This window comes from Seriola aureovittata, chromosome 10 (assembly GCF_021018895.1).
Source record: "Seriola aureovittata isolate HTS-2021-v1 ecotype China chromosome 10, ASM2101889v1, whole genome shotgun sequence".
Lineage (NCBI taxonomy): Eukaryota > Metazoa > Chordata > Actinopteri > Carangiformes > Carangidae > Seriola > Seriola aureovittata.
This window is the reverse complement of record NC_079373.1, coordinates 19,573,414-19,584,491: the sequence shown is the minus strand read 5'-3', so window position 1 is coordinate 19,584,491 and position 11,078 is coordinate 19,573,414. Positions and strand designations below refer to the sequence as shown.

General features: G+C 40.7%; 1 protein-coding gene across 2 annotated transcripts; it reads left to right on the top strand.

The window, feature by feature from the left end:
• Window positions 1-280: 280 nt before the first annotated feature.
• washc4 (WASH complex subunit 4) lies at window positions 281-10,903 on the top strand. Of its 2 annotated transcripts, none has more exons than XM_056387855.1 (33): window positions 281-406; window positions 1,500-1,639; window positions 1,744-1,797; window positions 1,894-1,959; window positions 2,079-2,124; window positions 2,233-2,300; window positions 2,385-2,467; window positions 2,689-2,731; window positions 2,835-2,938; window positions 3,153-3,273; window positions 3,500-3,623; window positions 3,714-3,841; window positions 3,955-4,115; window positions 4,209-4,335; window positions 4,532-4,657; window positions 4,758-4,865; window positions 4,967-5,113; window positions 5,198-5,277; window positions 5,799-5,904; window positions 6,067-6,183; window positions 6,376-6,544; window positions 6,806-6,960; window positions 7,076-7,150; window positions 7,229-7,333; window positions 7,436-7,570; window positions 7,741-7,849; window positions 7,950-8,016; window positions 8,217-8,303; window positions 8,561-8,708; window positions 8,807-8,903; window positions 9,048-9,244; window positions 9,455-9,551; window positions 9,748-10,903. In XM_056387855.1, the coding sequence occupies exons 1-33, from the start codon at window positions 346-348 to the stop codon at window positions 9,807-9,809; spliced, it is 3,513 nt and encodes a 1,170-aa protein (XP_056243830.1). In that variant the 5' UTR covers window positions 281-345; the 3' UTR covers window positions 9,810-10,903. The 2 variants fall into 2 exon arrangements, with proteins under 2 accessions (XP_056243830.1, XP_056243829.1); XM_056387854.1 differs by having other exon boundaries at window positions 9,745-10,903.
• Window positions 10,904-11,078: the final 175 nt, after the last annotated feature.

The following is an 11,078-nucleotide window of genomic DNA, read 5'->3' as shown; positions in this document are numbered from 1 at the left end:
TAGGGACAAGTAGCCTTCTTATAGACCAATTCCATAAACCACTACTGCTTCTGTAGTTTGCATGCAATATCTGGTTGTTTTTTTTACTAATGCATGCAATTAAAAATCTATCTATCTATCTATCTATCTATCTATCTATCTATCTATCTATCTATCTATCTATCTATCTATCTATCTATCTATCTATCTATCTATCTATCTATCTATCTATCCTCTGATAGTCAACACCTCTGAACTCCATTTCCCATGAACACTAGCGACCATTCATAAAATCATGAGACCCGTCATGGGACCGTGCAGCTTCACTTTTTAACACCAGTGTTTTGGGTCACCTATCCTGGCAGTATGGCGGTAGAAACCATCGCACCTGACTGGGAGTTTGACCGTTTTGACGACGGTTCACAAAGTAAGTGCTGCGTTCAGTCCTGACATGCAGAGAAAACCAACAACTACATTAGCCTCCAGTGTTAGCTTACGCTGCTAGCAAGATGCTTTACCACCGGGCACCGTCTATTTAGTGGAAGGGAACCCTTCCTCCGGTTCATTGCAAACAAATGCCCATCAAATAAACATCTTTGAGATTATCTCGCGTACTATTTACTGTAAATGAACGCCCAGCACACCCAGGCTAGTTGAAATGTGAAGTGTAAATTCGTGAAATGAAGTGACGACGATAAGTTAGCTGAATTATCACCGCAACCTCAGTATGACAGTGTAATAACAGTTAGTTTTGACAGTGACTAAAAACAGCTTAAATTACATTACGTTACTTCCGTTTAACAAGAACAAGAACGCATTAAAAAGGGCAACAACAGTAAATACCCAGGTTAACATTGGCATTTGAATATTTTCTGTGTTGATACTGCATCTTCTCTCTGGATCATAAAATACAAATATTTAGCTAGCTAGTCGGGCAGACATTAATCGTAAACCACATTAAAACATGGACCTTAGCAGCCATCCTTCAACTGTGGTTGGTAGAAAAGACTCAGGATATACATTGTTGTACCAGTCACCAGTGGAAGAAGTAATCATGTGCATACCTTTTCCTTCTCTCATACTTAAAGTGTACTTTACTCATGATACTTCTGTACTTGAGCAAAACGTTGAATGCAGGTCAGGATCACATGTAAACACACACACAGGTTAGTTTATCACAAGTATATTTTGTTCATTAAAGATGAATTAATACGTAATTAGCATTTTATAACTGCTGTAGCTGGTAAAGGTAGAGGTTGTTTACTATATAATATTGGGTAATGAATTAAATAGTGCATAATGTTTTATAAGATACTTTGGAAGAAAATTTTAATGTGAGAAATAAGTAAATAACCATGTAAATCTAGTCTAGTTGAGTAAGAAGTACAGTATTTACCCATGTAATGTAGGGGAGTAGAAGTAAGAAAATAGTTTACAGACTCAAAAAATACTTTAATATAAGTAGTAAGTGTGATTTTGAGCCACTGAGAATGTCTTCGATGTAACCCTCCATGCCACAGAAATACACACAGAGGTCCAATTGAAGAACTACAGCAAGTTTCTGGAGGAGTACACATCTCAGCTGAGGGGTATCGAGGAGGCTCTGGATGACTCCATCGGAGATGTGTGGGACTTCACTCTGGACCCCATCACCCTGAAGGTAAAATACCAGTGGCTATACATGCGTCTGAATATGTACACAACTGGGTTTACACAGTTTAAACTTGTGTAATTTCCTCCTTAATACTTTCTTCACTCTTTCAGCTTCTCCCATACGAGCAGTCATCCTTACTGGAGTTAATTAAAACAGACAACAAGGTAAGTAAAGACAAAGAGTCTGTGACTGTTAAAGTCTCATATCCACAAAGTTGTTTTTCCTTTTTAATGATCAGTTTTGTTTTGTATGGTGTGTAGGTTCTGAACAAAGTCATCACAGTTTATGCTGCACTCTGTAGTGAAGTGAAGAAGCTTAAGTATGAGGTAAGAATGGTCAAAGTAGTGCACTCTACACCTACTCTTGCTTAAGCAGAATATCTTTATATGTATGTTCTGTATCCATTGTTATTAATTTTTGATATTTATGTCCTGTCCACTTGCAGGCAGAAACCAAGTTCTACAATGGCTCATTATACTATGGGGAAGGAGGTAATCATTCAGGGAGCAGTGCTTCCTTTTATCCTGGATTTGCCCTTATTTGAACTTATGGCTTACAATACATAAAAAATACACTGTATATGTGTTTTTGTCCTACAGTGTCAGACACCAGTGTTGTTGAAGGAGAATCCCAGATTCAGATGGGTAGATTCATCTCTTTCCTTCAGGTGAGCAATGAATAATTTCTTTCATACCACAATTTATTGGAGTTGAGAAAACACTGATGGCTTCTCTCTCTGTTCTTTCAATAGGAACTGTCCTGCTTTGTGTCAAGATGTTATGAAGTGGTGGTCAACATTGTCCATCAGCTGGCTGCCCTCTACAACAGCAACAAGTAAGACTGATGAACAGAAGCCAGTCATATTGCACAGTGAATGTACTGTTCTTGCTGGATTGGTTTAAATACCCACTTTGTGAAAAGAGTCTTCATGCACTTTATATGCAGAGAAAAGCCGACCATACACACTGCAGTTGTGGTTTGAGTATTATTTGCATGTTTTGCTCCATTACAATGAAAACAAAACATACCAAAGCATTTCTCTTTTCATATCTCAGGGGTGCAACAAAAATCATTGAGTCGTCAGGTGTCCATTTCCAGGTTGGTTTAAAATTTTAACCATTTCTTTTATGAGTGTGTGTTGAGAATGTGTTCACAGTCTCTAAATATTTCTTACCATGTCTGTTTTGTGTTCCTACTGCAGATAGTGTACGAACACCTCGGGGAGTTGTTAGTGGTACTGCTCACACTCGATGAGATTATGGAAAATCATGGCACACTAAAAGATCACTGGAAGATGTATAAAAGGTTAACACACAGACACACTCACACACACACAACTATCGCAACCAGTGAGATAAAATAAAGGCTGAAGTAAAATTTCATTTCTTATTATGGCGCCCATATTCAGGTGATAGGAAATTCTTTTTTTATACCTAAATTCATTTCTTTAAACCAATTAAAGAATTAATTTTGTAATCTTATACTGTTTGTAGTCATTTCTAACTTCATTCTATCATAGGTTATTGAAATCAGTGCACCATAATCCTGGGAAATTTTCCATTCCTGAGGAGAAACTGAAACCATTCGAAAAGCTCCTGCTCAAGCTGGAGGGACAGCTGCTGGATGGCATGATACTACAGGTATCTTCTTCTTTTCAGCCCTTTATTATGTTATAGAATTGATTTATTTGGTTGATACAATTAAGTATTTGCTAAAAAAGCCAGTGTTTTTAGTTTTGAGGTAATATGCAAACAGATTAAATTCTACATCTTTGAGCATTTGTCCTTTTAAGGCTGAACACTTGATTGAGTAAATTTGTTCATGTTTAACACCATTGACCTCATAATGTTTACAAATGTGTGACAGGCCTGTGTGGAACAGAGATTCGATGACCCTGGGGAAGGAGTAGCTGTTGCCAAAAACAGTGCCTTCGCTGAGGAGTTCGCCTTCAACATTCGCACCATATTCACTAATGTTGAGTCTAAGATCGGTTAGTTCCTCCTCACATCAACACTTGGTTTCACAGGTGGCAACTTCTTCCTGCAACTTCAAAATATTTTTTTGTTCATGTGCTTTTCAGGAGAACCTTCAGAGATTGACCAGAGAGATAAGTATGCTGGCGTCTGTGGTCTCTTTGCGCTTCACTTTCACATCTTCAGGAGTGTCGACAAGAAGCTCTACAAGGCACTGCTCGATGTCTGTAAAAAGGTAGTGTTGTGCTCTTGGCGTGCTGTCTTTCTTTAGTTGTAACACCCCTTTCTGATCCTGTGGATCCAGTGGAAACGTCTTTTTCACGTGTTTCTGTCTGCCCTTTCCTCCAGGTTCCAGCTGTCACTTTGACTGCTAACATCATCTGGTTTCCCGACACTTTCCTCATCGCTAAGGTCCCAGCTGCAGCTAAACTGATGGATAAGAAGAGTCTCCAGGCCATCAGAGCGCAGAGAGACACGTACCTGCAACAAAGAGCTCAGACACTAACAAAGTCAGCAGGGCAAAAACTCACTCGCATATATTCTGTTTAAACCAGATTTTTCTATTTGAGAATCTAATTGTTTCAGTTGTCCTTTCTCTTCAGGGATGTTCAGTCCTACTACGTGTTTGTAACCTCTTGGATGATGAAGATGGAGTCCATCTTATCCAAGGACCATAAAAGTGACAAGCTGGCAGATGACCTTAACAGCAGATGTAATGTGTTTGTACAGGTAAAGACTGACAGCATAATCCTCTCAGCAAGGCTCAGCCAGACAGCAGGGGAGAGCATGAGACCACAAAGACCAGTGCATCACATGGCTTTCACATTTTCCCAGTACTTTTAAGATGCATTGATTATCCTCCATATGAAAAACTGACTCTAACACTCTCACAACTGACCCCCTCTGTGTTTTCTCTCCCTCACAGGGCATCCTGTATGCATACAGCATCAGCACCATTATCAAGACTACCATGAACATGTACATGTCGATGCAGCGGCCCATGACCAAGACCTCTGTCAAAGCGCTCTGCCGACTGGTTGAATTGCTCAAGGTGTGTGTGTATTTGTGGGTGCATGCACACAATTTCCATTCCAGCACATTCATGGTCTGTCTGATTAAAACTAATAAGGTGAAATCATGTCTCCCCTCAGGCTGTGGAGCACACAGTTCACAGGAGGTCTATGGTTGTAGCCGACTCTGTGTCTCACATCACTCAGCAGCTGCAGTCACAGGCCCTCAACGCCATCGGCACTGCCAAGGTAAACACAGACACGCAAATAATAGCTCAAATTATTAGTACTCACAGGAGTGATGTGTTTTTATATATTTTTTCTATTATTTTATGCTTTTCTCCCTAAAGAAAAGGGTGATCTCTGACAAGAAGTACAGTGAGCAGAGGCTGGATGTCCTGTCGTCTTTGGTACTGGCAGAAAATGCCCTCAGTGGACCCAGCACAAAAGAGCGACGCCTCGTTGTGTCTTTGGCTCTGTGTGTCGGCACACAGCTGGTACGTTAGGAAAAGTTGGTGGTTGATGGGATACAGGCACTTGTTTCCCTTTATTTCATTTCATCAATCTCTTGCTTCTTCTAGAAAACATTCAAAGATGAGGAGCTGCTTCCGCTGCAGCTTGTGCTGAAGAAGCTGGATCTGATCAGTGAGCTGCGTGAGAGGTGTGACTTTTTTTTTTTTTTTTGATTAGCAACAAAATTTCAACTGCAACAATTCTAGTCAATGCATGGCACAATCCCTTTTTTTACTCCTATCTGCCACGTACTGGCAAAGCGTTTAACCCTCTAGGCTGGAAAGAAAACTAGTCGAGATGCTACAGCTTGTTGTAGCGCCAGTGTGACAGGCAGCTTGTGAAATATAACGCAACTGTTTTTCCGTCTTGTTACTGGCTCACAGTCAAAGAGTTTGCACAGTAGTTTGGAGAACAGGCTAAAACCAAACACTTAATATAATCAAATCATTTAAATGCTGACATTCATCACTTTGGCAGGTGACTGTCAACAGTTATCTGTCAAAGATAAATGTTTACTGGCATCTGGCCCGGGATGGATGCTAATATTTGACCTTGTCAGAACTATGTTTGGCACAAATCCATGCATTCATGTAAGCAGTTTGATGTTTTCTTTGACCTACTTTAAGAGTCTGTAGTCATACTGAAGGACTGTTTTCCTTTGTTCCTCAGGGTCAAGCTGCAATGTGACTGTAGTTTCCTTTACTGGCACCGAGCTGTGTTTCCCATCTACCTAGATGATGTATATGACAACGCTGTGGATGCAGCACGAATACATGTAGGCTGACAGGCTTCTGATGTACACATCATTTTGAAGATCTGAAACACTGTACATGCTAATGCATATAAACTGCTTTCACTTTGATTTAATTCTTACCTGTTCTTCTTCTGCTTTTGATGATCGGCTGTTCTGGATGACGTCTGTGATTGGCTGGAGCAGTACATGTTTAGCGCGCTGCGGGACAGCGTGCCGTCCATGTTGCATGCCAAACACATGGAGTCATGTGACCAGCTACTGGAGAGCTACGACAAGGAGATCATGGAGGTGTTCAATGAGGTGAGAGAAGATACAATATTGCAACCAGAGTAAGGAGACGAAAGAGGAAATGTACAGAATGGTGTTGGGATGTTTGATGTAGAAGGAATTTCTACCAAATGTTGACCAGAGTTGTGATTGCAACCTCCATATTGCTGTTGCACATTTGTGAACGTTGTTTTATCTTTGGTTTTGTGTAATTCTCTCATGTAGCACCTGCTGGACAAGCTGTGTAAAGAGATTGAGAAGGACCTGCGTCTCTCTGTTCACACCCACCTCAAACTGGACGACAGGAACCCTTTCAAAGTTGGCATGAAGGATCTGGCCCACTTCTTCTCCCTCAAACCCATCCGGTTCTTCAACCGCTTCATTCATATCAAAGGTGCCGAAAAACTCTTTATGCATTCTCACGCACAGATTATTTTCAGTCCTGTTTTTGTTTTTATCTTTTTTGTTGTTAGTGGGATATTTAACAAACATTTTGTTTTTCTCTGGATCCAGAAAGTAATATTTCTAGCTGTTATCTTTGAGTGGTAGAACTAAGTAAAACGAATCATGAAGTTGAAAAAGAACATAGTGTGTGTGTTGTATAATGCTGACACCTGCTGGAAAACAGCAATAAAAAATCTTAATGTCCTCCCAGCCTATGTGACCCACTACCTGGATAAAACTTTCTACAACCTGACTACTGTGGCTCTGCACGACTGGGCCACCTACAGTGAGATGAGAAACCTCGCCACACAGCGTTATGGTCTTACCATGACAGAGGCACACCTGCCCAGCCAGACCCTGGAGCAGGTCTGTGTGGTTGCACCTTATACATCATTAGCAGACTTTTTTTATTTATTTATTTTAATTAAAAGAATAGCTGATAAATGGTTGATTAACTGTGTCCTCTGTGTGGTCTCATCAGGGTTTGGATGTTCTGGAGATCATGAGGAACATTCATGTTTTTGTCTCACGCTACCTTTATAACCTCAACAACCAGGTAAGACTTAAAGCCTCCATGTTCCCCTTCTTTATTTTGAACCAAACAGTTTTTACTGAAATCATTGCTGTCCAAAAGATCTTCATAGAGAAGGCAAGTAACAACAAGCACTTGAACACCATCAACATCCGTCACATTGCCAACTCCATTCGGACCCACGGCACGGGCATTATGAACACCACGGTGAGTTACGGGAGAGGCAGTCAAGTGTTTTAATACGTTTCCATTTGGACATGTCTACTGGAGTTTTCATTTTTTTTCACATCTCCTCTTTGATTTCATCAGGTGAATTTCACCTACCAGTTCCTGCGTAAGAAGTTTTACATCTTCAGCCAGTTTATGTACGATGAACACATCAAGTCCAGACTGATCAAGGACATCCGCTTCTTCAGAGAAACAAAGGACCAGTCTGATCAGAAGGTAAGATAAGAGTCGCTAACAAAGCAGGAGAGACAGATGGTGAATATTGTTAAGTTGTCATGTTGTTTTTGGAATCAGTTAGCTGGATGTTCTTCCTTCCTTTCACCAGGTGAAATAACTTGTAACTCCCAGCTATTGTTCAGCTGTAACTGTTTGTGTTTTTGTCATAGTATCCATTTGAGAGAGCAGAGAAGTTTAACCGTGGCATCAGGAAGCTTGGCATCACCCCTGACGGACAGAGCTACCTGGACCAGTTCAGACAGCTCATCAGTCAGATTGGTGAGAAATACACATGAAATACAGTTGAACTCTTCTTACTGTGTGAATTCCACCACAGGCGCAGGCATAAACCAACGCTAATTTTACCGTTTTCTTTCAGGCAATGCCATGGGCTATGTGCGTATGATCCGTTCTGGAGGCCTCCACTGTTGCAGCAGTGCCATCAGGTTAGAAAAAAGGAAGATGGTTTTTGTCATGCTGTGTAATATACCTTTGTGCTGTCTTTCATCGTGATATGAAGGGCTCTTGAGTAACCTTTGGAAATGCTCAAAGAAGTGGATTCACTGATGAAATTTCCTCCCTGAAAATTGGAGGTTTATTTCTGACAGATCTCACTATAATGTTGTCATGTCTGTACCGTTTCCAGGTTTGTTCCTGACCTGGAGGATATAGTCAACTTTGAGGAGCTGGTGAAGGAGGAGGGGCTGTCAGAGGAGACTCAGAGAGCTGCTAGGTAGGCCAGATTTGAAAATCTTCTGCTTTTCTCTCTAGAAAGTTACATGCCTTTATTTCAGTGTTGCCTGTAGATGATTGTGGTTATTGTGATATCTTTAGTGGATGTTAAACTGTGAGATTCAGTGTTTGATTGATGTGTTCAATGATGTTATTTTTCACATGCATTTCCTTTAGGTGGCACTGCAGCTATAAATGTGAGGGAAACATCACCTGCTGTTTTCACAGTTCTTCTTAAACATTTTGTGTCTTTCCCAGTGTCCTAGACTCAGTGTTGGGAGATCTGACCAGCAACTCTGCCGAAGGGACAGAGTACTTCAAGATGCTGGTGGCGGTGTTTGCAGCTGAGTTTCGCAGCGCCAAGAATATGCACCTGAGGAACTTCTACATGATTGTACCTCCACTGGTCAGTGCCGAGAATTTTCATTTGTGTTTCTGCTATGTTAAACTACATTAGATTTGTAGCACTTCTAGTAATTGATACACAACAAATCTCTATTGTAGACTGTTAATTTCGTGGAGCACTCCATCAGCTGCAAAGAGAAACTCAACAAGAAAAACAAAAGTGGAGCTGCTTTCACAGATGATGGCTTTGCGATGGGTAAGTGGGCAAAAGGGGATAAATACCATTTTAGCTGAAAAAGCATCCTTAAGCCCTCATGCTTTACTGCTTCTGTGTCAGCTCTTGACTTACTCTCCTCTCTCTATTTCCCCTCTACCACTGCTTTGTCTCTGGCTCGCTCAGGCGTGGCATACATCCTGAAGCTGCTCGACCAGTATCTGGAGTTCGACTCCTTGCACTGGTTCCAGGCCGTCAGAGATAAGTACAAGAAAGAGATGAATGCTGTGGTGAAGGAGCAGAACGTCCAATCTGCCAGTCAGGATGAAAAGTTGCTGCAAACTATGAACCTCACCCAGAAAAGGCTGGATATCTACCTTCAGGTACAGTGTCAGTTTTCCGGCCTTTCAATGCGTCTCTCCATTGATTGTCATGTCAGTTAAAAAAAAAAAAAAAAAGCAGGCTGTGTCAATAAATCTGTCGGCTCCCTTTCATTCCCCCTTTCAAATGTGGACATACATAGCAACAAAGAAAATGCGTGGAAGATGTAGATGATGTTTCACACTGACCTCTCTGTCTATCTCTCACTGCAGGAGTTTGAGCTGCTCCACTTCTCTTTAAGCAGCGCAAGGATCTTCTTCAGAGCGGACAAGACTGCAGCTGAGGAGACTCAGGAGAAGAAGGATAAAGGTTAGATGGTGGTGTGATGATTAATTGAGTCTTCAATTATGCACAACCACTAGCACACCCACCCTGTTATACAAGATTTTGTAGATGATTTTTCATGGTAGATGAATGAATTAAAAAGATGGTATCATGATTAATGAATGAAGAGGTCTGTGACTTTAGATCTCACAAGTGACTTTGCGATTCTCTCCACCAGAAGACACTGCAAAAGCAGGAGGTACTTCAGACGGCTCCACCCCCACTGACACTGCCTCAAAGTGAACCAGCAGACAGTGATCTCGTGTTGGATTATAACTCTTGAGAGTACTGTCACATGAGCAGAGCATGTACCTGGCCAGAAGGAGGTGAAGAGAAGATCTCAAACTGTAGACTACTTTGAAGTGTGTGTGTGTGCGTGTGTGTGTGTGTGCGTGCGTGCATGCGTGCGTGAAACTGGATAAAACAACACAGTTGATGGACACCATTTGAAGATTCTTTGTGTCCCATGATGAAGGGGTTATCTTCATTAGAGATTGAATGTTTTCTCGAAGTGCTACGGCAGGAAGTGTCTTTTTCTTTTGTTTCCATTTTACAGAAACATAAATGTAACATCCCACAGCTTTCAAGTATGTCAGCTTCTAATAAATTCAGTTTGAATTTGTAGCATTTACACAAGCGAGTGTAGTGTGAAAGATGAGGCATAGGGTAGAAGTGGATCCCTTCCTCTACCACACAGCTTTTTGATACTTTAACACTCGGTCTAGAATGACTGGATTATTTTTCTACAGTAGAAGCCTCAGCTGTGTGTGTGTCCTCTGCTGATCAGAGATGACTTCAATCATTGACTAATTTGCATGGGTTTTTATTTCAGTGCTGTTTTATTGCTGCATCGCTTTGTTAATGTCCAGTGTAATGGTTGTGATAACATTATGACTGTTCACGGCCTTTAATGGCAGCTCTGTAGGCTATAGCACACTATTGAGAACTCTTGAGAATGTTTCACTGTATAATCTTCACGTTTGTGTGCCATATTTGTCTACTGCTAATTTTTGTTTTGCCCATTTTATACATTGTGTGAAATAAGGTGTGTATGTGCCTTTCTAAACTGTGGAGAATGTTTTGATCACCTAATTAATTTAGAATACATCTACACACACCAGATTCTTGATCTGAGTGTTTGCATAGTACGAAAGTTTCACTATTTCTCTTCAGCACTGGAGGTGTATCATTACATCTTTATTTTGCAATTTTGTAACTATCAACATGTGACAAAAAGGCCACAATCGGGTCAAAATTACATTCCATGAATTAACTTGCTTGAAGAGAAAGGTCTGTAAAGTCTTTCAAGACTAATAAAATTTGCACTTTCAATAGAATTTAATGTGTCTCAATCATGAGTTTGTACTGAATAGTTAAGATACTGCAAAGGGTCTTAAAAGCACAAATTCCATGCAGTGTTTACTATGCATGTTTCCCAGTGTAAACATTAAACCTGTGTAGTATATATACATATATATATATATATATAATTAATCTTACACGTGAATGTCT

Coding starts and splice junctions, on each gene's coding strand:
- washc4 (XM_056387854.1), top strand. CDS start 346: ATGGCGGTAGAAACCATCGCACCTGACTGGGAGTTTGACCGTTTTGAC. Junction 1,960..2,078: donor TGAAGAAGCTTAAGTATGAG/GTAAGAATGGTC, acceptor GTCCACTTGCAG/GCAGAAACCAAGTTCTACAA. Junction 8,017..8,216: donor TGTTGCAGCAGTGCCATCAG/GTTAGAAAAAAG, acceptor TACCGTTTCCAG/GTTTGTTCCTGACCTGGAGG.